General features: G+C 35.1%; 1 protein-coding gene across 1 annotated transcript; it reads right to left on the bottom strand.

The window, feature by feature from the left end:
- Nucleotides 1–1792: 1792 nt before the first annotated feature.
- Nucleotides 1793–24262, bottom strand: LOC109185037 (dammarenediol II synthase-like). The gene is made up of 15 exons (XM_019335036.1): nt 24047–24262; nt 23759–23947; nt 23279–23368; nt 22965–23150; nt 22751–22835; nt 22498–22664; nt 22209–22397; nt 7441–7674; nt 7210–7332; nt 6882–6980; nt 6687–6793; nt 6264–6585; nt 5876–5956; nt 5702–5785; nt 1793–2075 (listed from the first exon to the last, which is right to left on the bottom strand). Exons 1-15 carry the CDS (start codon nt 24245–24247, stop codon nt 1956–1958), a joined length of 2277 nt encoding a protein of 758 aa, XP_019190581.1. The 5' UTR covers nt 24248–24262; the 3' UTR covers nt 1793–1955.
- Between the last annotated feature and the right edge of the window lie 492 nt (nt 24263–24754).

Here is a 24754-nt window from a genome sequence, read left to right on the forward strand (position 1 = left end):
TATATATATTTTCGTTTCACTAAAGTGGAATTCCCTGTAGTGAAATGAAATTCTTTTTACTAGCTGCCTCTAGTTTTCTGACTACCAAAGTGGTCGGAATTTCTGACCACTGGTAGTTGAAAAATTCGCACACCTCTCAATTATTTTGTTGGATTTTTTTCCAATGACTTTAGAAAAGTGGTCGCTATTTCTGACCACTTTCCCCCATGGTAGAAAATAGCGATAAAGTTTTTTTCGGATCCCCAATTTGGTCGGAAAAAATGGTTGGAACTAGTGTTTCCGACCGTATCCTATATATAATAAAGCCATATGGTCTTGTGAAAATTAAATGGTGATAATCAACATTTAATTTTCACAAGACCATAATAATATTGTTATTGTGAAAATTAAATGTTGATAATCAACATTTAATTTTCACAAAACCATAATAATATTGTTAATTATAATAACAATAATAATAATAATAATAATAATAATAATAATTGCAATAATAATAATAATGATACGGACAGTTTCTAATATATATAAATATATATATATATATATATATATATATATATATATATATATATATATTTACTTATTTATTTATTATATTTATTTATATTTCAATTTCTACTGGCAAATTATTGTGAGGAACGATGGTCCACATAATTGTATGGATCATGAATATCAAATACATTATTTTTACATTGAAAGTACCTTACATACATATATAATGTACTCTTAGTATATTTAAAATATACTTTTTATTGCATGCAACCCCAAAGTTCATAAGTTTGAAATTAATATATGGCATAGCTAGGCGGCCTAATATTTAAGATTGTTGATGTGCATATTGAGGATTATGGAGACAAAGATGCGTTATTCGTGGATTCATCGGATACTATCCAACAACACTCTCCAACTTAATTGACGTGAAGTGGCTTAGTAACATTAAGATTATATTATCGAATTATTAGTTCTCATCTTTTATTGATTACACACTTAATTCGATAGTATTTGGAAGAAAAAATCAATGTTCGAACTAAGATTGTGATTTTGGTCTTTAAAGGTCAATTGTATGTTGCTACATCTAGAGTTAGAAATCTCAAAGGTCTAAAAATTTTGATCCGTGGTGACTCTAAAATTGTAATTCAATTACTATTGTAGTTTACTAAGTTCTTAAAAATTTATAATATTAAATACTATGTACTAAATTTTTAATATAGTTTAAGATTTGTAGTAATCACCCACCTTAAATATTATTTTAATTGTAAATATATTTATGTTCATAATTTTAGAATTCACACATAATAATTATTAAATAACAAAAATATTTATATATGAATAAACCTCATATAGGGTATATTTTTATAACATATTTTCCGTGCATCGCACGGGACAAATACTAGTTAACTATTAAGGCCATATACTTCTGACCACTTTCAGGTGGTCGAAAATTGACAGATTTTCAACAGTGACATGTGACGACTTCAAAAATTGGTCACTACTTTTATTAGTGATCAAAATCTATAGTTCTGGTGACAACTTGTGTTGTCACTAAATGTGAAATTTTTTATATTCGATGTGCACCAACTTTGAACTAAAGTTTTTCTTAATTAATTTGTTAAGCTAGATTTCAACATATACGTGTGATTCATTTCAACCGGGGACCATCAAATAGGAATGAAATGAATGATGGCAAGAGAATGTAACAAATTATGGGAGAAACAACAAATTGCACCATATGCTTCCAAAGATAGTAATTAATTAAGAGTGCAAAATAGTAAACCACATGATTATATAGTAATTACAATGCCAACTTTTAATTTTTTATTACATCATACATCTCATATTGTTTGTCTAATTCAACGAAAGAAAGCCATTCAAATCATTTATAACATAGGAGTCGATATAATGTTACTAAATCATACTCATACAAGTCCACATGATATTTTTAATAGGATATGACTTTAGTGACTTTTGGATGTCCACAGATGTTTACGATATTCAGCCAATGCCCACAATGGGAAGTAGCTTCTATATAGAGGATAGTGCAACATGCAATTCTTCATAAAGACTCCAGCAATGTCCTGATTACATTTTTGTAAATATTAATTATTATGAAAGTATTTGAAAAAGATAAAAATTTTTAAAGAAAAATAATAATTTTGGTCTTTATACGCGCATAATGGGAAGTAGCTTCTAGTTTTTTACGCGCATTGCGCGATTGGGATAATGCCCAATGTTTTTTTTTTTTTTTTTTTTTTTTTTTTTTTTTAAATAAGTACTTTAAAGTATATCAATGCAAAATTATATTGGAATTGTTCATGCATAAATAATTGAATGTTAAATTTGCGTATTTAAATAGGTAATTCTAAGTTTACAAATGCAAGATAATATAATCAAGATTGATTATAATTGTAATAAAATAATTGTATAGGTATGGTTGAAACCAAATACGGGACATAAGGGAGAGTAAATAAAAATTAGGGCATAAAATATTAAATATATACTAATATTGAAGAGTTAACTGCTAATTGCCAAACAATGACATTATGAGGTAGTTTCTCACTTCAATTTGTTGTGTGATTTGAATACTCTTTTTGTCAATAAATCTCCTAAGTAGTTAATATGATTAGCTTACTTATATTTTTTTATTTTTTAAAAACAATTATTATTATTATTATTATTATTAAATTATTATTAAATATATGTATACCCTTAGGTCATTTTACATGTTAATCTAAACAACTAATTTTTTCAAATATCTTTTTACCAACCGTTGATATAATTCGCTGGTTAAATCCGCTAACGCTAATGCTAACCGCTAACTGCTGATTATCAAACAAGGACATTGCGAGATAGTTCTCACATCAATTTGTTGTGTGATTTGAATACTCTCTTTGTCAACAAATCCCTCAAGTAGTAATATGATTGGCTTTATTAATTATATATATATTTTTAATTTTTTCATGTTATTAATAAAATACTTGGTAAATAAATATACAACATTACTTTGTATTATAACTTTGATATTTAATCAAAAAAAATAGTACAAAAAAAAGATAATAGACAATGTAGTGAATATAATCAATTGATGAATTTGAATGTAAAGAATTTTTACATTGGAGAAAAATAAAGACAATATAACTAATTAAATTATTTATCTTAATTAATTTATTGATAATGAATAATTTTTTTTTTAATAAAGACATTGTAGGGACAATGAGACAAATATAATCAATTGGTGAATTTGAATGTAAATAATTTTTATATTAGAGAAAAATAAAGACAATATAACTAATGAAATTATTACTCTTAATTATTTAATTTGTTGATAATGAATAATTTTTTTGAATAAATATATTGTAGACACATAATTCTAAATTAAAGAAATACATATGTATTATTTGTTGTTGTGGCTACTAAATTATTATTTTAATTATTTTAATTAATAAGAGTAAAATAGAGTACTAATTATGCCAACTTTGATTGGGATGAGGTTCGAATCTAAAACCTTTCTTATTGAAATCAATGAGTAAGTTAACGGTGAACTAACAAAAATTAACGGAAAAGATAATATTTAACGGGAAAGTTAACGGATAATCATATTCATTAAGGATAAATTAGGAAATCTTAAGGAAAAATTAAAATCGAATCAATCTGAGTCATTCATTTGATTAAAAAATTTGACCGTCATTTTTTCTACCCATTATAGGCCTAACTCTCTTGGACTCTTATTAGTATAGTAGATGTAGGGACAATGAAACAAATATAATCAATTGGTGAATTTGAATGTAAATAAATTTTATATTGGAGAAAAATAAAGACAGTATAACTAATGAAATTATTACTCTTATTTAATTTGTTGATAATGAATAATTTTTTTAAATAAATATATTGTAGACACATAATTCTAAATTAAAGAAATACATATGTATTATTTGTTGTTGTGACTACTAAATTATTATTTTAATTAATAAGAGTAAAATTGAGTACTAATTATGCCAACTTTGATTGGGATGAGGTTCGAATCTAAAACCTTTCTTATTGAAATCAATGAGTAAGTTAACGGTGAACTAACAGAAATTAACGGAAAAGATAATATTTAACGGGAAAGTTAACGGATAATCATATTCATTAAGGATAAATTAGGAAATCTTAAAGAAAAATTAAAATCGAATCAATCTGAGTCATTCATTTGATTAAAAAATTTGACCGTCATTTTTTCTACCCATTATAGGCCTAACTCTCTTGGACTCTTATTAGTATAGTAGATGTAGGGACAATGAAACAAATATAATCAATTGGTGAATTTGAATGTAAATAATTTTTATATTGGAGAAAAATAAAGACAATATAACTAATGAAATTATTACTCTTATTTAATTTGTTGATAATGAATAATTTTTTTAAATAAATATATTGTAGACACATAATTCTAAATTAAAGAAATACATATGTATTATTTGTTGTTGTGACTACTAAATTATTATTTTAATTAATAAGAGTAAAATAGAGTACTAATTATGCCAACTTTGATTGGGATGAGGTTCGAACCTAAAACCTTTCTTATTGAAATCAACGAGTAAGTTAATGGTGAACTAACAGAAATTAACGGAAAAGATAATATTTAACGGGAAAGTTAACGGATAATCATATTCATTAAGGATAAATTAGGAAATCTTAAAGAAAAATTAAAATCGGATCAATCTAAGCCATTAATTTGATTAAAAAATTTGACCGCTATTTTTTCTACCCATATAAGCCTAACTCTCTTGGGCTCTTATTAGTATAGTATCAGTCGTTATATTATAGACCGCGGTGCATGTGCACCGCGGTAAAAAACGACGCCGTTTCTTTAAGTAAAAAAACGGTCCGCTGTTAGAGTTAACGGAGTCCGTTTGTTTGGTATATTAAACACCAACTGACACTACAGTATATCCAAACCGACACTGCAGTTATATCAAAATGATACTGTAGTTATAGTGAAATGAAACTGCAGTGTATATAAACTGAAACTGAATAACATTTCACATATTTGAGTGTATATTGTACAATGAAGCTGTAATTATATCAAAATGATCATGTAGTTGTGTTTTAATGAAACTATAGTGTATATAAAATAAAATTAAATAACATTTTCACATATTTGAGTCTATAAATATCGAATGAAACTATAGTTATATCGAAATGAAACTATAGTTGTGTTCAACTGAAACTGCAGTGTATACAAAATGACACTGAATAACAGAGTTACTTTTTACAAAAGGGTGCGAAACGGCGGAAATAAACACTGTTAATTTTCATTTAAAAAAAAAGACGCGCGGTGCATAATCGATTATGCACCGTGGTGCATAATATAATTTGCCGTATAGTATAGATAGTAGATAAAGTAGTAATTTCAACCGCCCTTTTGAATGGTACGGTTGATGTAAGAATTTATTGATCCTCCAATTTTGCATAAAGTGATGGTTTGATTTCTCACAATCTCGCCAATAGAATCAATCAAACAATATAAAGTATCAATAATAATTCAAGAAACCAAAACGGTTACCTTGCAAAAATTTGAAGGGTCATTAATACTTATGATAGCAATTGAAGAATTAAAATTGCTATTTTCTATAAATATTAAGACAAAAAAAATTTATTTTTCTAACATTTGAAATACAAATACGTAGGGAGGTAAATAGTTTAATTAAAACAATTGACTTACTTGTTGAGGGAAATCTCCATCTTCTATTTGTGCATTGATTAATAACTTAGCTGCTTTGTGTAAAGGAGTTGGATCCCTCTCAACCTAGTTGGACAAAACACACCCTTAATTACATTATTTGTTCTTTGAACATACATTAAAGCGTACAATTATATTTCACTAAACAGTACTAACCTGTCCAGTGTACATGAGTCCTAGCATTGCCCATGATGTTTGTACAAAATTTGTACGATTCCCTTCTAACGGTATGTATTTCTGCTCCATAAAATTATCAATGGTAGAACACACTACTGGAAATTATTGAATTTTTGACCACTTGAAAGTGATCTTAAATCAAGTTAAAAGCAAAAAGTGGTCGAAAATAGCAACAAGGATTTTTCCGGATACCAAAAGTGGTCGGAACAAGGCTTTCAACTTGATTTAAGATCACTTTCAGGTGGTCGGAAATTTCAGAATTCCCAATAGTGACAAGAGAATTTGACAAATTTTATAAAAAAGGAAAAAAAAATTGACAAATATAAAGCATTGGTTCTTTTTTATTTGAGCAGATGTTAGTACGTACCATGCTTGGGCAAGATTCAAGGGATTCCCCCCAGCCACCTTCTTGGTTTTGTTTTGATAGGTAAAAGTGAGTAGCTTTGCGAATGGCTTCACTATTCTCGTAATTCTTTCCGGCAGCTGCCAGCCCTAATAGGGCAAAGCAAGTGCCATAGAGGAAGCAAATTCCCCAATACCCATACCATGACCCATCGGCTTGCTGTTGATTTTCAAGGTATTCTGCTGCCTTTGCAATAGAAATTTCAATTTCTTTTGGTCTATAATTTGGATATTCACATCTGAAGGCTGCAAGAGCACTGATTATAGTTCCAGTAGGTTCTACATGCCTAATAACCCACAATAATATCCATAGCATATACAGTAGTTAGTATGAAGATTAGTCATTTTATTTATATGGTGTGAAAGAAGAATTATGATCTTAGCTTACTCTTTCTCTAATACAATATCTGCAAAGAATTCAGAGGGATTCAATAGTTGCATATATGGTTGCAGAACTGGAGGCTCCCAAACAGAAAAACCACCACTTTCGGGACTCTTCAATGTAAAAATATAATGTTAATTAGTATGTAGTCAATAATGTTGGCTATGGCTCTTAGTGGAAAGAAAAATGGGAAAGTCTTACCTGAAGATAAAGCAAAACATCTATAGCATCATAAATGCGCTGAGCATCGGCCTTTTCTCCTGCAATTTCGGGAGGCATTTGCCCAAGGAGTAGCAGACACTGCAGCAAAGTTCACAAAGGTGAATTTTTTTAACATCATTATTTGTGAGATGGATTGGATTAAGATGAAAATGTAATGTGTTGGGTGGAGGTCGATAAAGACAAGTCTACCACCCGGTGACTAAGGGATTGTTGGGTGGAGGCCGGTAGAGGGCTTAAAGGGGCCAAGTTCAGCACCCAACGTAACGTATCAAAAATGTGATTGTCTGATTAAATAAAAGTAGATTGCCTTAAGAGCTTCTGCTGTGCCGTCGGAGAGAGCCCAACTCTGGTCTTGATCAGAGAATGCCCATGATCCTTTATTGAAATGACGATACATACTTCTGAAGTCTCCTTTTGGATTTTCTTTTATCTGCATATTATCGTTATTAGTGTTAAAGGGAGTTGAATTGGAAAGTTAATTAGGTTTCAGATTCTATATCTAAAACTAGCTACATTTTGATCAAATTTTTTACCATACCTGTGATTCTTTGATATAGAAGTGAGCCTTTTTCAAGCAGTCTCCATATTCTTCTACCATGCCACTGGCAATTATAGCTTGGGTGGCAAAAGTGGAATCCCAATTCTGACTACCAAAACTATGCATTGTCATTCCATCTTCTGAAACCCATAAGTAATCAGGAATTCTAGCGAGATGGTATTTAAACTCATCGCAAGTAGGATCTTCGGCCCACCAGCACATCATTTGCAAACTCTATACCCAAAAATAGAGTTTTAATAATTTCATTCATATTTAATTTAATTGGTCATCTTGAGAAAATCTAAAAAACTATTTTCAAAATTTTTATTGTAGCTAAAATTTTAAAATGCAAAAAGGTATGAATTTTATTCCAAATTATGCACATGAAGATTTTGAGGAATGGAAGACAAGACTCCAAACAAATCTCTTAGCAATACATTCACCGATGTGGGATGTCGCAATGGACCAATCATAATAGAAAAAATCAACACTGCACCTCTAACCCCATGAGCAGGACCATCTGAACCAAGATCATAAGAAGAGGAAGAAGATCAACCTCCAAGACCTATTAGGGTTCCAAAACTCTACCTACAAAGATTGGACCAAAGAATACCACATTCTCGCCAAGTTGGCTAACAAGCAAGGAATGAGATCATGAAGATATTAGATATGGTCATCCTCAGCAAAGTTATGGGAACTCTGATCTCCATATGAAATGAACAAATCAGGGAGATTAAGCTTAACATTGTTGTTCGAAAGTTTGATTCTTTTGAGATGCTATGGGTGAATCCATTGACCAAATGGAAACCCAATTTACTAATATATTCGGTGAGTTGTTTGTGTTGCAGAAGAATTACACTCAATGTGAGATAAAATTAAAATATCCTGAGGGCATTACCGAAAGAATGGTTATGAAAGGTAACAACCATCAGGAGTAACAAGGAATTCTCCACCATCAACACTGAGTCCTAGTTCTGGAATCTCAAAGACCATGAATATGACATGGTGATACTAGACAAGAAAGAAGCTGCATGTGGAAGGCCTGCAATTGCACTAATGGGAAATGACGTTCCTTCAACATCTAAAGGATCTAAAAGAATGTCGAGCTCAAAGAAGGAAGATTTGGAAGAAGATGATAGATGAAACTTCTTTAGAAAAAGTTTAAGAAGTTACCGAGGCACAACCAACAAAGGGAAATTTGAGAGAACTCCCAAGAAGCAAAGATCATCCAATCGAAAGGTAAATACAGAAGTAGATAATTATGAAAGGATTTGCTATAATTGCAAGAAACCGGGACACTTCAAAGCTGATTGCTCTTATCTTGAAGAAGAGAAAACAAGCTCAACAAAAGATGTGAAGAAGCATGACAAGCATGAGTAGAAGAAAGATGAGAAGAAATTTAGAAGGAAGACTCTCATGTCGGATGATGGAGCGAAAGAAAGTGAGCCTAGCAACAGTTCTTTCAAAAGAAACTCTTCTTACGATTCGGAACAAGAAGCATTAATTTTTCTAATGGCTAACGTTGTGCAAGAAGAGCCCACCAGGCCAGCTCTACCGAACAATAAGAATGCAACAACAGCAGAACGATGGAAATCAATTATGGTTAATGATAATGAAGAAAAAGAGGCAACGTCTACATCTTCTTCTAAATCTTTAAATAGTGCGCCAAAGAGTCGCTATGACACATTTCTTGAAATGTCAAGCAAGTTTTCTAAAATCCCCATGGAGCACAATATACTAAATTCTAAAAATCAACTAATTAAAAATTGATAATTCTAGGTTCAGTGAGGAGTAGTTGAAAATTAAACCCTTAGTAGTTTTACCTCAGAATTAAATAAACTCAAAGCTGAGCATGAAAGATCGAAAAAAGAGTGCACAAAAAGAAAAACTAGAACATAAAAGCTTAAAGAGCTTATGACATGTATACAGGTAGTTCTAAATCAATGGACACTTTTCTTGCTATACAAAAACCTTGAACCAAACTTGATTTTATTTCCTCATTTTCTCAGGCACCACCTTTTATTAGAAGATATTTATTAAGGAATCTATTCATCAATTGGAAGATAATTTGGTACAAGCTCATAATTCAACATAAGTTGATTATAAAGGAAATCATAATCAGACTTGCTTAGGTTACAAGAAAATTGCCAATGTCCCTCACAAAAATTCAAAGATGGAATTTTATAAAAAGCAAGGAGATCAATGGAAGAAGTGGAAGTCCTCCAAAAATGTTCAGAAGGAATGGGTACCTACTTGAAGGATCGTTGATCCAAATTGGAAGGAAACAATTCCTATCAGAAGAACTTATCCCAAAAGGAAATACTCAAAACTAAACCAGAGGAATAAATGTAGGATCAAGGAATGGTGTTGGTAGGGCATTTCCGTCAAATTCTGATTTGATGATGGCTAGTTTCATACCTAGACCAAGGTAAAGAAACTCGAATGGTGGATTGGATGAAGCGTTCAAGTTGTGCGATCTACCGAACTATACCAAGGACAAGTTTGATAGAATGATAAAGGTATACCAGAATAACTTTAGAGTGGTTCTATAAATAAAAGGGAGAAATGGCTCAATAAGATGAACTACTTAAGAAGGTGGAAGAAGCAAAAAGGAAGCAAGAAGAGGATATGAAAAGGAGTCAGAGAGCTAGGGAAGAGTTAGAGAGAAAACCAAGCAAAAGGCTCAAGAGGTAAATGGTTAGAAAATGCTAACACTTAGGGGGAAGAAGTGGGCATCCATAGTGATAAGAGAAATTCGAGTTGATTGAAGCTACTTTGATTTTTATATCTTGTAATAGTTGTATTTTGTAATTTTCAGAACACTCATGTGCCCAAAAATTGATTAATAACATTATATTCGTTTATGGTGAGAGTGTGATCAACAAAACCTCTTTATATTTTGACATCATCAAAAAGAAAGAAAATGTTAGGAATAAATGTTAATAGTGTTGATGATGTAAAAGATACGTACTATATAGGCCCATTAGACACCTCATTCTTCACTGTAAATCTAGATAGGCTTCGTAAATCATCTGACCCAAAGGAAGCAGGTTCATAATGAAAAAAATAGAATGAAACGCGAAATGAAATGCTCCAGAAGGAAGCATATAGTAGGAAGGGCTCCGGAAGACGGCGAAAAAAAAAGGGAAAGAATTCAGAATGAAGCAAAGGGGATCAGAAGGAAAATAACTCAAAAATGATTTTCATGGAAGATGAAAAGGCATTCAGTGATATTATTCAAGTTCATAGGAGCTTAAGGAAGATTGTCCTTAGAAGAAGTTCATACAAGGAAGAACAAAATGAGTTGTTGAAGAATGCAACTTGTTTGACACCTAGGAGTTTACATGCGAGACAAATTTGTGATAAGCAGGAATAGTTCTTTTTGACTTTGTAGTGCTCATACACACTGAATGGGAAATAGTTTTTTTTCGCGATACAGACTAAGCTTGAAGAAAGTATGAGAGTTTATTTATTTGGGCGGAGAAGATGAAGATGGACGTTACAATCAAGGAAGGGGAATCTGCCACTTATTAAATAGTGTGGTGGCAGTTGTAACAACTAATGCAAGAAAATGAAAGTACAGATATACCCTTGTCACATTTTCTTTCCTTCCTCTAATACCCCCCCGTAAGGTGGAGTGTGTAAATTTTGAACACCCAGCTTAGAGACAAAAGATCCAAACAGTGAGATTGGAAGAGCCTTGGTAAAACCATCTGCGACTTGGTTGAGAGTAGAAACAGGGAGCAGCTTGACAAGGCCTTGAGCAATTCTTTCGCGAACTATGTGGCAATCGATTTCAATATGCTTAGTTCTTTCGTGGAAGACATTATTTTCAGCAATCGCAACAGCGGACTTGTTGTCGTAGTAGACAATGGCAGGCTCACTGGCAACAACCTGCAAAGCCTGAAGTAATGAAGTGAGCCATTGTAGCTCGCAAACAATGGTAGCAAGTGCCTGGTATTCTGCCTCAGATGAAGATTTTGAAACTGTAGCTTGTTTCTTCGATTTCCAAGATACAAGGGATTGGCCAAGAAATATGCAATATCCTGTGACTGATCTGCGGGTGTCATGGCATGAAGCCCAGTCTGAATCGGAGAAAGACTTGAGCAGAAGAGTGGTGGCAGTTGGATATAGAATGCCTTGTCCAGGCGACCCTTTGATATAACGAAGTATGCAATGTGCAGCAGCCATGTGGATGTCGGTTGGAGAGCTAACGAATTGACTAAGCTGATGAACAGCATATGTGATATCCGACCTTGTGGCCGTAAGATACAACAATCTCCCAATCAAACGACGATAACTGCCGGGATCATTTAGCGGTGTGCCATCATGTTGTGATAAGTGAGAGCCCGGGACCATTGGCGTGCTCACTGGTTTGCAATTGATGAATCCGGCATCATTCAAGATGTCAAGGGCATACTTCCTTTGACACAAATCCAAACCAGCAGTGGTGACTTTGGCCTCAATACCCAAAAAATATCCTAGAACACCCAAGTCTTTAATTTTGAAAGCCTCATCCAGTGACTCTTTGATTTGTTGAATATTAGTTAATTCACTGCTTGCCACTAGGATGTCATCAACGTATATCAAAAGAGCAATATAGTCACGGCCTGTACCCTTAGTAAACAGAGATGTTAGAAAATAATATTTTTTATGTCTCAAATCTATGAAGAATTGGTCTCTCTCAATTGCCCGCGTCGTTTGCAACCTTGCGTCGTGCTCCTACACATTCCTCCGGGTTTTGCTCTCATTGTTTTGCTTGCCGTTTTTGTCTCTTAGTTCTAGTGTATAAATATGTTCAATATTTGCCATTGTAATTTGTACTTATCAATATCAATTAATTGAATTCATTCTTCTTTCTCCACGTACATAGATATATATATTTTCTTTGTAATCCTCTTTCATTTGTTATTTATATTATTTTTCCCTATTATTTAACTTCTATAATTCTCAATTTTCGATTCTTCGCTTCCGCATTATTCCGCTATATTCCTAACAAGTGGTATCAGAGCCAAGTTTAATTGAGAGTTATTTTCAAAGATGTCAACTGTTACCAAGTTCGATATCGAGAAGTTCGACGGGAAAATTAGCTTTTCTATCTGGAAGGTTCAGATGGAAGCCGTTCTAACCCAGAACGGTTTGAAGAAAGCGCTAGCTGGGAAGAAGAAGAAACCGGCTACAATGACAGATGAAGATTGGGAAGATTTGGATGACAAGGCACGTTCAACCATTCAATTGTGCCAGTCTAAAGAGGTTCTACGTGAAGTGGTAAGTGAGAAGACTACGTCAGATTTATGGTCCGAGCTGGAGTCGCTTTATATGGCCAAGTCTCTGGCGAACAAGCTACGCCTGAAGGAGCGTCTGTACACAATCCGTATGACGGAAGGTACTTCGATTAAATCTCACTTGGATGAATTTAATTCTATTTTATTGGACTTGGAAAATATTGATGTCGTAATTGAAGATGAAGATCGTGCTGTGTTATTGCTTGTCTCTCTCCCTAAATCGTACAAGCATTTCAAAGAAATTATGCTGTATGGTAATAGTAGTGATACCCTTACTTTTGACAATGTTAAGTCAAACTTATTGTCCAAAGAAAAGTTTGACTCTGAAATTAAGTCTGAGGACAAAGGTGAAGGCTTGACTGTAAGGGGTCGTTCACTTGAAACAGAGAGTAGCAATAAAAAATCTAGATCCAAGTCCAAAGGACGTAAGTCCAACAAATCCTGTAAGTACTGCAAGAAGCAGGGTCACGATGTGACTGAATGCTTCAAGTTGAAAAACAAGCAAGAGAGAGAAAAGAAGTCTGCTGAAGCTAGTGTTGTTGAAAGTGATTCAGAAGGCGATGTTATGTTATCTGTTAGCTCCGGTGACAAACGGAGCAAGACTGAGTGGATTTTGGACTCTGGTTGTACGTTCCACATGTGTCCTCACAAAGACTGGTTCGTCTCTCTGGAACCAGTTGATGGTGGAGTTGTCTTGATGGGTAATGATACCCAATGCAAGGTTAGTGGAATTGGAAGTGTTCATATTAAAACTCATGATAATGTTGTCAGGACTCTTACCAATGTTCGGTATATTCCTGATTTGAAACGCAATCTGATATCCTTGGGCACCTTGGAATCTCTGGGGTGCAAGTACATAGCTGAAGGTGGAGTTCTGAAAGTCATAAAAGGCTCTCTTGTTCTCATGAAAGCTTCTCGTTCTGGAAGCTTGTACGTGTTGCATGGCAGTACTGTGACAGGTTCAGTAGCGGTATCCTCATCGATGTCTGATGCGGATCTCACTCAATTATGGCATATGCGTCTGGGGCATATGAGTGAGAAAGGCATGCATCTCCTGAGCAAGAAAGGTCTCCTTGGTGGTTCAGGTACGGGTAAATTACAATTTTGTGAGCATTGTGTTTTTGGGAAACAAAAGAGAGTTAGTTTCTCTACTGCTACACACCGTACCAAAGATGTATTGGAATATATACATTCCGATTTATGGGGACCAACTAAATTTCAGTCTATGGGAGGCTGTAGATATTTTATGTCTATTATTGATGACTTTTCTCGTAAAGTCTGGGTCTATTTCCTGAAACATAAAAATCAAGCATTTTCTATTTTCAAGAAATGGAAAATACTTGTTGAGACTCAGACAGGTTAAAAAGTCAAGAAGCTCAGGACAGACAATGGCTTGGAGTTCTGTGAGTCAGATTTCAATGACTTTTGTGCGGCAAATGGAATTGCCAGGCACAAGACCTTGCCTGGTAAACCCCAGCAGAATGGTGTTGCCGAACGTTTGAACAGGACTCTATTGGAAAGAGCTCGTTGTATGCTCTCTAATGCTGGGTTATGGAAACGGCGTGATTTTTGGGCCGAGGCCGTTTCTACTGCGTGCTATTTGGTGAATAGATCTCCACATTCATCCCTTGATTTCAAAATTCCAGAGGAAGTTTGGTCAGGTAATCCTGTTGACTACTCTATCTTAAGAGTTTTTGGATGTCCTGCTTATGCTCATTCCAGTACGGGTAAATTGAACCCGAGAGCTGTCAAATGCATTTTCCTTGGTTATGCCTCTGAGTCAAAAGGGTATCGTCTATGGTCTCCTGATTCTCGGAAAATCATTCTGAGTCGAGATATCACTTTTGACGAAAATGCACTACTTTCTTCTGGAAAAGTTCCCTGTACAGATGAGACGCAGAATACTGGTGAGAAGGTGGAGTTTGAGTTCAGGCCTATTGATAGTGTTACTACTGCTGATGGTAATACTAAAGATGATGCATCTACTAGCACAACACCTCTCGTCGAGCCACAACGAGAGTATTCCATTGCTATGGATCGTCCTAGGAGGATAATTAAAAAACCTGCTAGGTATGCTAGTGATGATGAAACCAACATGGTTGCTTATGCTCTTTCAGTTGCACAGGAGGTTGATGGTGATCCATCCTGCTATTCTGAGGCTATTTCGTGTGCCAACTCGTCCAAGTGGTTGGTTGCTATGCAAGAAGAGATGGAAAGTCTCCATAAGAATGAGACTTGGGAGCTGGTAGATTTGCCGAAAGGTAAACGCCCATTGAGCTGTAAGTGGATTTACAAAAAGAAAGAAGGCATTCCTGGGGTTGAGAAAGCACGGTGGAAGGCACGGTTAGTTGTTCGAGGTTTTGATCAACGTGAAGGTATTGACTTTAACGAGATCTTTTCTCCAGTTGTTCGTCATACTTCTATACGTGTTCTACTTGCTTTTGTTGCTCTTTTTGATTTGGAGTTGGAGCAACTTGATGTAAAGACTGCTTTCCTACATGGAGAGCTTGATGAAGAACTTTACATGTACCAACCTGAGGGATTTGAAGTTCCTGGGAAGGAACATTGTGTCTGCCATCTACAAAAATCTCTTTATGGGTTAAAGCAAGCTCCAAGGCAATGGTATAAGTGGTTTGATGCGTGTATGTTGGGGCAAGGATTCTCAAGAAGCCAGTATGATAGTTGTGTCTATTTTAAAGAATTTTCTAAAGGGTCTTTTGTCTATTTGCTTCTTTATGTTGATGATATGCTCATTGCTTCCCCTGATATGTCTCTGGTTGATGACTTGAAGTCTCAACTAAGCAATGAGTTTGAGATGAAAGACCTCGGTGCAGCAAAGAAGATTCTTGGCATGGAGATACACAGGGATCGTCAAGCGGGTAAACTTTATCTATCCCAGAAAAAGTATGTTGAGAAGGTTCTTGATCGATTCAATATGTCCAATTGTAAACCTGTGTCTACTCCACTTGGTGCACATTTTAAGGTATCCTCTGGTTCATGCCCTAAGTCTGATGTTGATGTGGCTTATATGTCAAAAGTTCCTTACTCTAGTGCTGTTGGAAGTCTTATGTATGCTATGGTATGCACTAGACCTGATTTGGCTCATGCTGTAAGTGTTGTGAGTCGTTACATGCATAACCCTGGTAAGGAACATTGGAACGCCGTTAAATGGATTCTACGGTACCTAAAGGGTACTTCGTCTTTGGGCTTGGTTTTTGATCGAAATTCTTCTACATCTACTGATATTGTGGGCTTTGTAGATTCTGATTATGGTGGTGATCTTGACAGACGTCGGTCGCTTTCCAGTTATATTTTCACTCTTTGTAATTGTGCTATCAGTTGGAAAGCTACGCTTCAGTCTATTGTTGCGTTATCTACGACTGAGGCGGAATATATTGCAGCAACAGAAGGTGTCAAAGAAGCTACTTGGCTACAGGGTTTGGTTATGGAACTTGGTGTTTCACAAGGTCACACTATTATGTTCTCTGATAGTCAAAGTGCTATCCATCTCACCAAGAATGATACCTATCATGCCAAAACCAAACACATTGATGTCAGATATCATTTTATTCGAGATGTTGTAGCTGCGGGAGATATAGTCGTTCAGAAGATTCATACATTGGAGAATCCAGCAGATATGCTCACCTCACCAAGCCTCTACCTATCACTAAGTTCAAGCAGTGCTTGAGTTTAGTCGGCTGTTTCAGTTGTTAATTCCCACATTGAATTTGATCCAAGGTGGAGATTGTTAGAAAATAATATTTTTTATGTCTCAAATCTATGAAGAATTGGTCTCTCTCAATTGCCCGCGTCGTTTGCAACCTTGCGTCGTGCTCCTACACATTCCTCCGGGTTTTGCTCTCATTGTTTTGCTTGCCGTTTTTGTCTCTTAGTTCTAGTGTATAAATATGTTCAATATTTGCCATTGTAATTTGTACTTATCAATATCAATTAATTGAATTCATTCTTCTTTCTCCACGTACATAGATATATATATATTTTCTTTGTAATCCTCTTTCATTTGTTATTTATATTATTTTTCCCTATTATTTAACTTCTATAATTCTCAATTTTCGATTCTTCGCTTCCGCATTATTCCGCTATATTCCTAACAAGAGACGGATCAGCAGCTGCTTGCTTGAAACCATCACGCAAAAGGGCGGCTGTGAGTTTGGCATTCCACTGCCGGCTCGCCTGCTTTAAGCCATACAACGATCTCAGCAGTTTACAAACTTGGTTCGGCTTCTCTCCTTGGAAGCCCGGGGGGAGAACCATATAAACCTCTTCGTCTAAATCCCCATGGAGAAAGGCATTGTTGATGTCTAATTGGTAAACATGCCATGCTTTGGATGCAGCCACAGCTAGGAAAGTTCTAATAGTTTTCATCCTAGCTCCCGGAGAAAAAGTTTCGATGTAGTCCACGCCTAGTTGTTGCGTGTAACCCTTAGCCACCAGCCTGGCCTTATATCGTTCGATAAAACCATCTGCTTTGAGCTTGACTTTGTAGACCCACTTACAACCTATGGGGATCTTTCCAACTGGTAAGTCTGTTAGCTGCCATGTCTTATTATTTTGCAGAGCAGTAATTTCTGCCTTCATTGCATTCCTCCAGCATTCCTCTTTGATGGTTTGATTATATGTGCGAGGCTCCGTTATAGACGTGACAGATAATGTGAGAGCCATATGCAAGGGGTCTAGGCGATCATTCGATACATACTTTGATATAGTATAAGGCGAAGAACCTTGTTTCCGAACCATGTCACAAAAATATTCTTGTAACTTTCTGGGTATGTGCCTTTCTCTGTGTGACCTTCTCAAGGGAATTGGGGAATTAACAATGGCCTCCTCCTTGTGGATGGTTGTATTGGGAGTGTCACTATCCACTGGAAAGGATTCAACTATGGTAGGATGAAGCTCATTCGATGACTGATCAATAGAGGGGTCCGCTGGAGTGGACTCATGATTAGCCCATGAAGCTTGTGGCTGCTCATAATTCAACATAGTTGATATGGGGATAATTGGTAGAGAAGGATTGAAAGATTGAGGGAATGTCTTTACTGGCTGCCCGGAGAAAGGAAATTACTGCTCATAGAAAACCACATCTCGCGAGACAAAAACAGTGTTATCAAGCAAGTCATATAATATGTATCCCTTCGTATTAGCTGGTATGCCAATGAATACACATTTTCTTCCTCTAGGATCCATCTTGTTCCTTGAGTGAGGTAAAGTTGAAGCAAAACACAAGCAAGCAAAAACTCTTAGCATAGTGAAAGTAGGATCTTTACCATACAGTTTGCGGTAAGGACTAACCCCTTCAATCACTGGAGATGGGATGCGGTTGATGATGTATACGGCGTGCATGACACATTGGCCCCAAAACTCTAGAGGCAGCTGGGCTTGGAAGCGTAAGGTTCTGGCCACGTTGAGGATATGTTGATGCTTCCTTTCTACCACAACGTTTTGCTGCGGAGTGTTGACACACGAACTCTGATGAATTATTCCCTTCTCACCATAGAAATCTGTCAAGTTGAACTCGGGCCCATTGTCACTTCTAATTGTCTTAATTAGAATTCCAAATTGTGTATAAGCATATCTATGAAACTGTTTTATCAGGTTCCCAACTTCTGACCTTTCTTTTCATCAAATGTAGCCACGTAAACCGGGAGTAATCATCTACCAATGTCAAGAAATAGCGTTCTCCCTTCATTGAACAAAACGGGAAGGGACCCCAAATATCTGCATGTATAAACTCGAAGCAAGTATTTGAAGAAGAAATACTTATTGGAAAAGGAGAACGTTTTTGTTTGGCAAAGTGACATACATCACAAGCTTTATTCACTATGGGCAAATTTTGAGTCTCTTTAAGCAAATGCAACTTATTTACAGGAAAGTGTCCCAAACGCCTATGCCAAATCTCAGTTTTATTACATTGCATGACTAAACTTTTGTGAACAACAGATTCCTTTGGTGGCTTCAACAGATAGAGCCCTCTCTCTTGTTCAGCTAAACCAATCGTCATCCCATGTGGCTTCTGAATTATACACTGTTCAGAGGAGAATGTTAGGCTATAAGACTTCTCTTGGAGCAACTTGCTTACTGAGACGATATTAAAGTGAAATGTTGGAATATGCATAACATCTTTAAGCAATAAATCATGTCTAAGCCTTACAGTGCCTCTGTTTCTAACTGTAATTCGACTCCCATTCGGCAGGCTAACTTCATCCCCTTCAACATTATAATACTCATCAAACAGTTCAATAGAACAAGCTATGTGGTCCGTGGCCCCGGAATCTAAAATCCAAGTTGATGCACAAATTGAAAGGAAATTAATTTGAGAAATAGAATACTTGCCTTCCTCAGCATTCTCAGTGAATTTTGGAATCAAGGATACTGCAGCTGTGGCACTGGAACTAGTAGGCTGCTGCCCCATCTGATTTTGCAAAGCTATCATCAGTTTCTGAAATTGATCACTGGAAATTCCCAGGTCTGTTGAGTTGCTCACCACTGGTGCAACACTCTGTTGTTTCATCTTAGATTTGTATCCCGGAATCCACCCGGGGGGATAACCGTGCTTTTTGTAGCACTTGTCAACGGTGTGCCCCGTCATTCCGTAGAAAACGCACTTAGGTTTATTGCCTGCATTGCTTCCATAATTCTTAGCATTATAGGAGTTCATAACAGCCACCATCTCCTCTGTAGAACTATGAGCATTTTGGACACTGTTTGCCTGACTGATCTCCATATTATTGCTACTCAGAATTGGTGCACTAATCTGCCTCTCAACCTTTTCGGCCATCACATACACCTTATATACTTCCGGCAATAGATCCATAACAAGGACACTAGATTTCAGACCATTATAATCATCATTTAACCCTTGGAGAAACCGTATGACTTGATCGATCTCCCTTTCCTTTCTAATTATATCAATGAGGTCACAGGCACCTTTCGGTTCACATTTACAACTAGGAATAGGTCTTAAAGCATTCATTTGTTCCCACATAGTTCTACATTTGGTATAGTAATCACTAATAGAGAGATTACCTTGCTTCGCCTCGTATATCTCACTCTGTAAGGCGGAGATCTTCTGAGCGTCGCACTGTGCGAAATGCTTTCTCAGATCCTCCCAGACGTCTACTGCACTCTCTATATGCATGATGGATTGAGCGATGGAGGCATGAACCGATCTAAAAATCCACGAGCACACCATCAAATTGCAGCGCCTCCAAGCTCTATAGCGGCTGTTGTCTCTGTTTGGTGCTGGAAGGCTTCCGTCAACGAGGCACCATTTGTTTTTGACTTCCAAAGCAATTTTCATCGAGATTGACCAGGAAGCGTAGTTGGAGCTCCCTGCTAGAGGCGGACTAACCAGAATCGCAGAAGGATTTTCGCTTGCACTGAGGAAATATGGATTCTTCATATCTTCCACTGCGTAGCTCCTTTGCAGATGAAGACTCCTCTGTGGAGTTGCTGTTGAGGACGTGCGTGTTGGCGATCCAACTGCTGGTGTAGTTGCATGTCCTCCTTGGCTGGCTTCGTCGGTAACGGCGGCGGCGTATGAGCTCGATCGTCGCTCTGATACCATTTCGCGATACAGACTAAGCTTGAAGAAAGTATGAGAGTTTATTCATTTGGGCGGAGAAGATGAAGATGGACGTTACAATCAAGGAAGGGGAATCTGCCACTTATTAAATAGTGTGGTGGCAGTTGTAACAACTAATGCAAGAAAATGAAAGTACAGATATACCCTTGTCACATTTTCTTTCATTCCTCTGATATCAAGCTGCAAGATTTTAGAGATATATATGGAAGTTAATTTAGGGGATTTTGGCAGCTTTTGGATGGCTAACATTTGCTGAGTGACAACGGGTAACTTCGAATTTCAAGATGATGCTCATCCCTCCTCATTTATAAAAGGAGGACGTCAAGCTTAGAAGAAAAGAGAAGGGCTATGCGAATTATTGAAAAATAAAAAGTGATCAACTCTTCGAGCTATTGTTGAAGTGCTACATTGTTTAATCAAGCTTCTAAGCTAAAAAAAAAAAAAGAGAAAATGAATCAATTTGATTCTTGCAAGTCTAGCCCTCAACAACAACCATCTTTCAGTTGAAGAAAGTTGGAAGATTAACCTAGCATGAGACTTGGTGTGTGACCATAGCTTGATGACTAGTTCTAATTAGGTAGTGAAGGATTAGCTAAGGCGACTTCGTGATTGACTCTTGTCTCAACGACTATCGGGCAGAAGCTCAAGGCTTCTTGCCACTTTGTATTTGGGTATAAAATACATAATGGAATCATTGGAGTTAAGGAGAATAGTAGTAGACTAGGAAAGTTCTTTTAAACCACTATAAAAATCTGTATCTCCTTACCATCATTTTCACTACTACTATGCAACTAACCACATATATACTTACACACACTAACATTTCAAATCTTCAAACCTAGCTACACATTATATAAGGCAAGCTCAAACACTTCCGATCTGCTGCAAGGAAATTCAGTTTTCTATCTTTAATTTATAAATTCAAACTCACTTAGAGCTGTTCATAAAAGGTTTTTAGAATTGTTAAGAAGTCTATTCAACCCCCACCTAGCTTTTAGACTTTTTGCTTGCAAAGGACACACGCGCGCGCACACACACACACTATCACTGCTGGAAATTATGGAATTTTGGACCACCTGAAAGTGATCTTAAATCAAGTCGAAAATAAAAAGTGGTCGGGAATAGCAATAAAGGTTTTTCCGAATACCAAAAGTGGTCGGAACAAGGCTTTCGACTTGATTTAAGATCATTTTCAGGTGATTGGAAATTCAATAATTTTCAGCAGTGTGTGTGTGTGTATTATATATATATATAAAATATAATATAATATGTAACTACAAAAATAATAAATAAAATTATAAATATTATTTGATTATAGAAAAGTCTTATACTGCAAACAGTATATATTTTAAAAATAATTAAATATGGATAATATATATTCTCTTATATTAGATTAACAATTTTTTTTTTTAGTACTATTGACTCTATTACAAGGTAGTATCTGTTCTATATACTTTCTCAATCTATTAACATTAAATCTATAAAAATAATTAATAATAATAGTAAAACTAATATCTATTTATTCAAAATCTAATATACATAAAATAACAATTCAAAGATTAGATATGGATAATATCATTTGATTTTTTTTTTGACTAATATGAAAAACTACAAAAATAAATATTTAGTCACTGATATTAAAAGTAATATCTAATTTTTGAAAAGCTATATAAAATATTATTTTAAAAAATAAATATGTATAATATTATATTATTTTTAGATTAATATAGAAAACTACAAAAATAATTAATAATATAATTGATGACATTTAATTTTGACATAATTGTAATAAATTATAAGGCAATATATATCCATCAATTTTTCATTAAATGATTCTACTTAATTAGAAAGTAATTTGGTTTAATGCATTATATTTTAACCTTTTGTACGCAACCAGCGGTAATATATCTGGTCTCTTCTGCTTCATACCGCATATACTTGATTGCTTTTCTCATAGCTATTTCTCTAATTTTCTTGAAAGGCCAACAACTCATGAATGGCTCAATGCAATATTGAAGGGTGTTCCATAACAGATCTTGTATGAAACTATGGGGGTAGTACAAGTCCTCCTGCATGGGTAGTTGTTTGTATACAAGTCAATTTTAATTTTATATACAGTTTAAAAAGGTACTTGATATATCATTAATATGTAGGTGTGTTAAAACAAACCTTACAACAATCCATGCGAGCACTGTTCCAATCAATTTGATCATAAGGTTTGACATAAATTTCATTTCTTATGCAAAGAACAAGATCAGTTAACGGTCCATGATATCTTCTTGCATACAAGTATGACATCGGCATGTACGTTGTCCGGCATTGACACCACATTTTTGCTATATTATAATGAGAGTTATCATTATAAATTTTAAATACTTTACTTATTTTATTATAATAAGCAATTAAGCACTTTAATAATTACCTGGATGGAAAATAAAATTGGAAGGGAAAAGCCAGAATTCTGGTGGGAGTGGATTACACCCATCCCACTCATACACTCCAAGCACCTATGCCAATAATTATTTAAATTAACTCTTATAAATCTAGGACCAAAAATAAAATGAATTCTTATAAGCTATTCGCCACCGTTAATAAGCTCTAGTTACTTAAAAAAAAAGAAAAAAAAAAACACTTACAGAAAGATAAAGCTTTCCCCATGAGGGAATTCCAGTGGCACCTCCATGATCAAGAATCCACTTTTGACCTCTAACAATGGGACCAACAGCTTCTTCTCCAAGCAAACGCAAGGCCACATAGCTAAGTGCTGACCCAATCATGGTACTATGTCCATCTGCGTATAATCCCCACCCACCATCTCCATTCTATTAATCAAAACAACCAACGAAAAGGACAATAATTCCATTTGCAATTATTAGGTACAGTATTATTTCATATATAGAATCATATCTTTAGAACATGAAATGAAATTAATATATAGTTTGATACGTACTTGATGATTGTAGATATATCGAACTAATTCTTTTTTGTGCTCCGACGTCAAAATTTTATCAATTGTTCCACTAATGTACAACGCAATCAGCTGCAAATCATTTTAAAGCATTATTTTAATTTCTTTTGAGACCTCCGTGAGACTGGTGAGTCAACATACAAAATATAATACTTATACTGAAAAATATAATACTAATCTGGAATAAAATATTTAAATTATATAGTAATTTTAGTGTTGTTTCTAAATATATAAATTTTGTATATTAATACTAAACTTAATATTATAAAAAATTAAATTAAAAATAATTTCAGTCAAACTTCGTTAATCGAACTAGACACGTGAAGATAGACGGATGAAATATTAAATTTTTTATTATAAGCATTATATTTGTATCTTGCCTTGACTTTTCTCATAAATAAAAATATGTGAGACTGTCAAGTCACTCCTGAAATAACCATTATAACAAAAAATATAGGATACCAAGGGAGGAGTGAAAAACATAGGGCCAGCATTCACAGCTGGCCAGTGGCCATCTCTAGCTTGAAGTGCACGGTTCAATCGTACGGCTTTTCTAACAGCCGTTGTGACAGCCTCGTAATTCACTTCTTCTTCCTCTCCTAGTCTTATCGGAGGAATGCTCAACACTTCAATCCCACTTTCTTTGATCATCTGTACACAAAGATTAATCAACTAATTAATCATCAAAAATTAAAAACTAAAACAATCAAATCAGGATTATATTGTTACTGCATGTGTCATGTGACATACCTGCATTCTCATCAACAAATCACCACAGACATGGAAACCATTCCGCCGGTTTTTTGTGAACTCTCGGCGGGCTTTTTCAATCGCTTCTCTTTCTTCCGGTGTTCCGGCATTAGGGTCGTACTCCCATATTTGTCTACCGACATAATTGTTGGTACTGTATATGTACGGCCCCCCACCTTCACCAATCTTAAGCTTCCACATCTTCTTGCTAGTATGATGGTGAGACATGTGATAACAACGGAATATATATAACAAGGGATTGTTCACGTGCAGGAACTCTAGGCAAAAATGGAGTGAGATTTGAACCGTTGATCTAATCTAGATCAATGACCCAGAATGAAGGTACATATTTTTTTAAAAAAAAAAAAAAAAACCCTTTTTGCAATTGTTTGCGAATGATCTTCTGCAACCATTGTCGTTTTCTTTCTTATCTTTAGCTCCTGCTGCGAATTCAAACTTGTATTAACATTACATTTTGAAAAGTAAGATGCTAGATGTATTTTCAACGAGTATCACTTTAAGTTTTGAAGTGAGGCACTATAAGTTTTAAACTGATGCACCTTAAGTTTCGACCTAAAGCACCTTATAAGGAGAGAAGAAAAACTACCAAAGACAACGGTTAAATAAAGCCGTAGTCTTAAAAAAAATAAAGAACGTGCAACCGTTAAATAAAACCGTAGTAGTGTTTTGTATTCAAGTGCTATTAAA

This window comes from Ipomoea nil, unplaced genomic scaffold (assembly GCF_001879475.1).
Source record: "Ipomoea nil cultivar Tokyo-kokei standard unplaced genomic scaffold, Asagao_1.1 scaffold1310, whole genome shotgun sequence".
NCBI lineage: Eukaryota > Viridiplantae > Streptophyta > Magnoliopsida > Solanales > Convolvulaceae > Ipomoea > Ipomoea nil.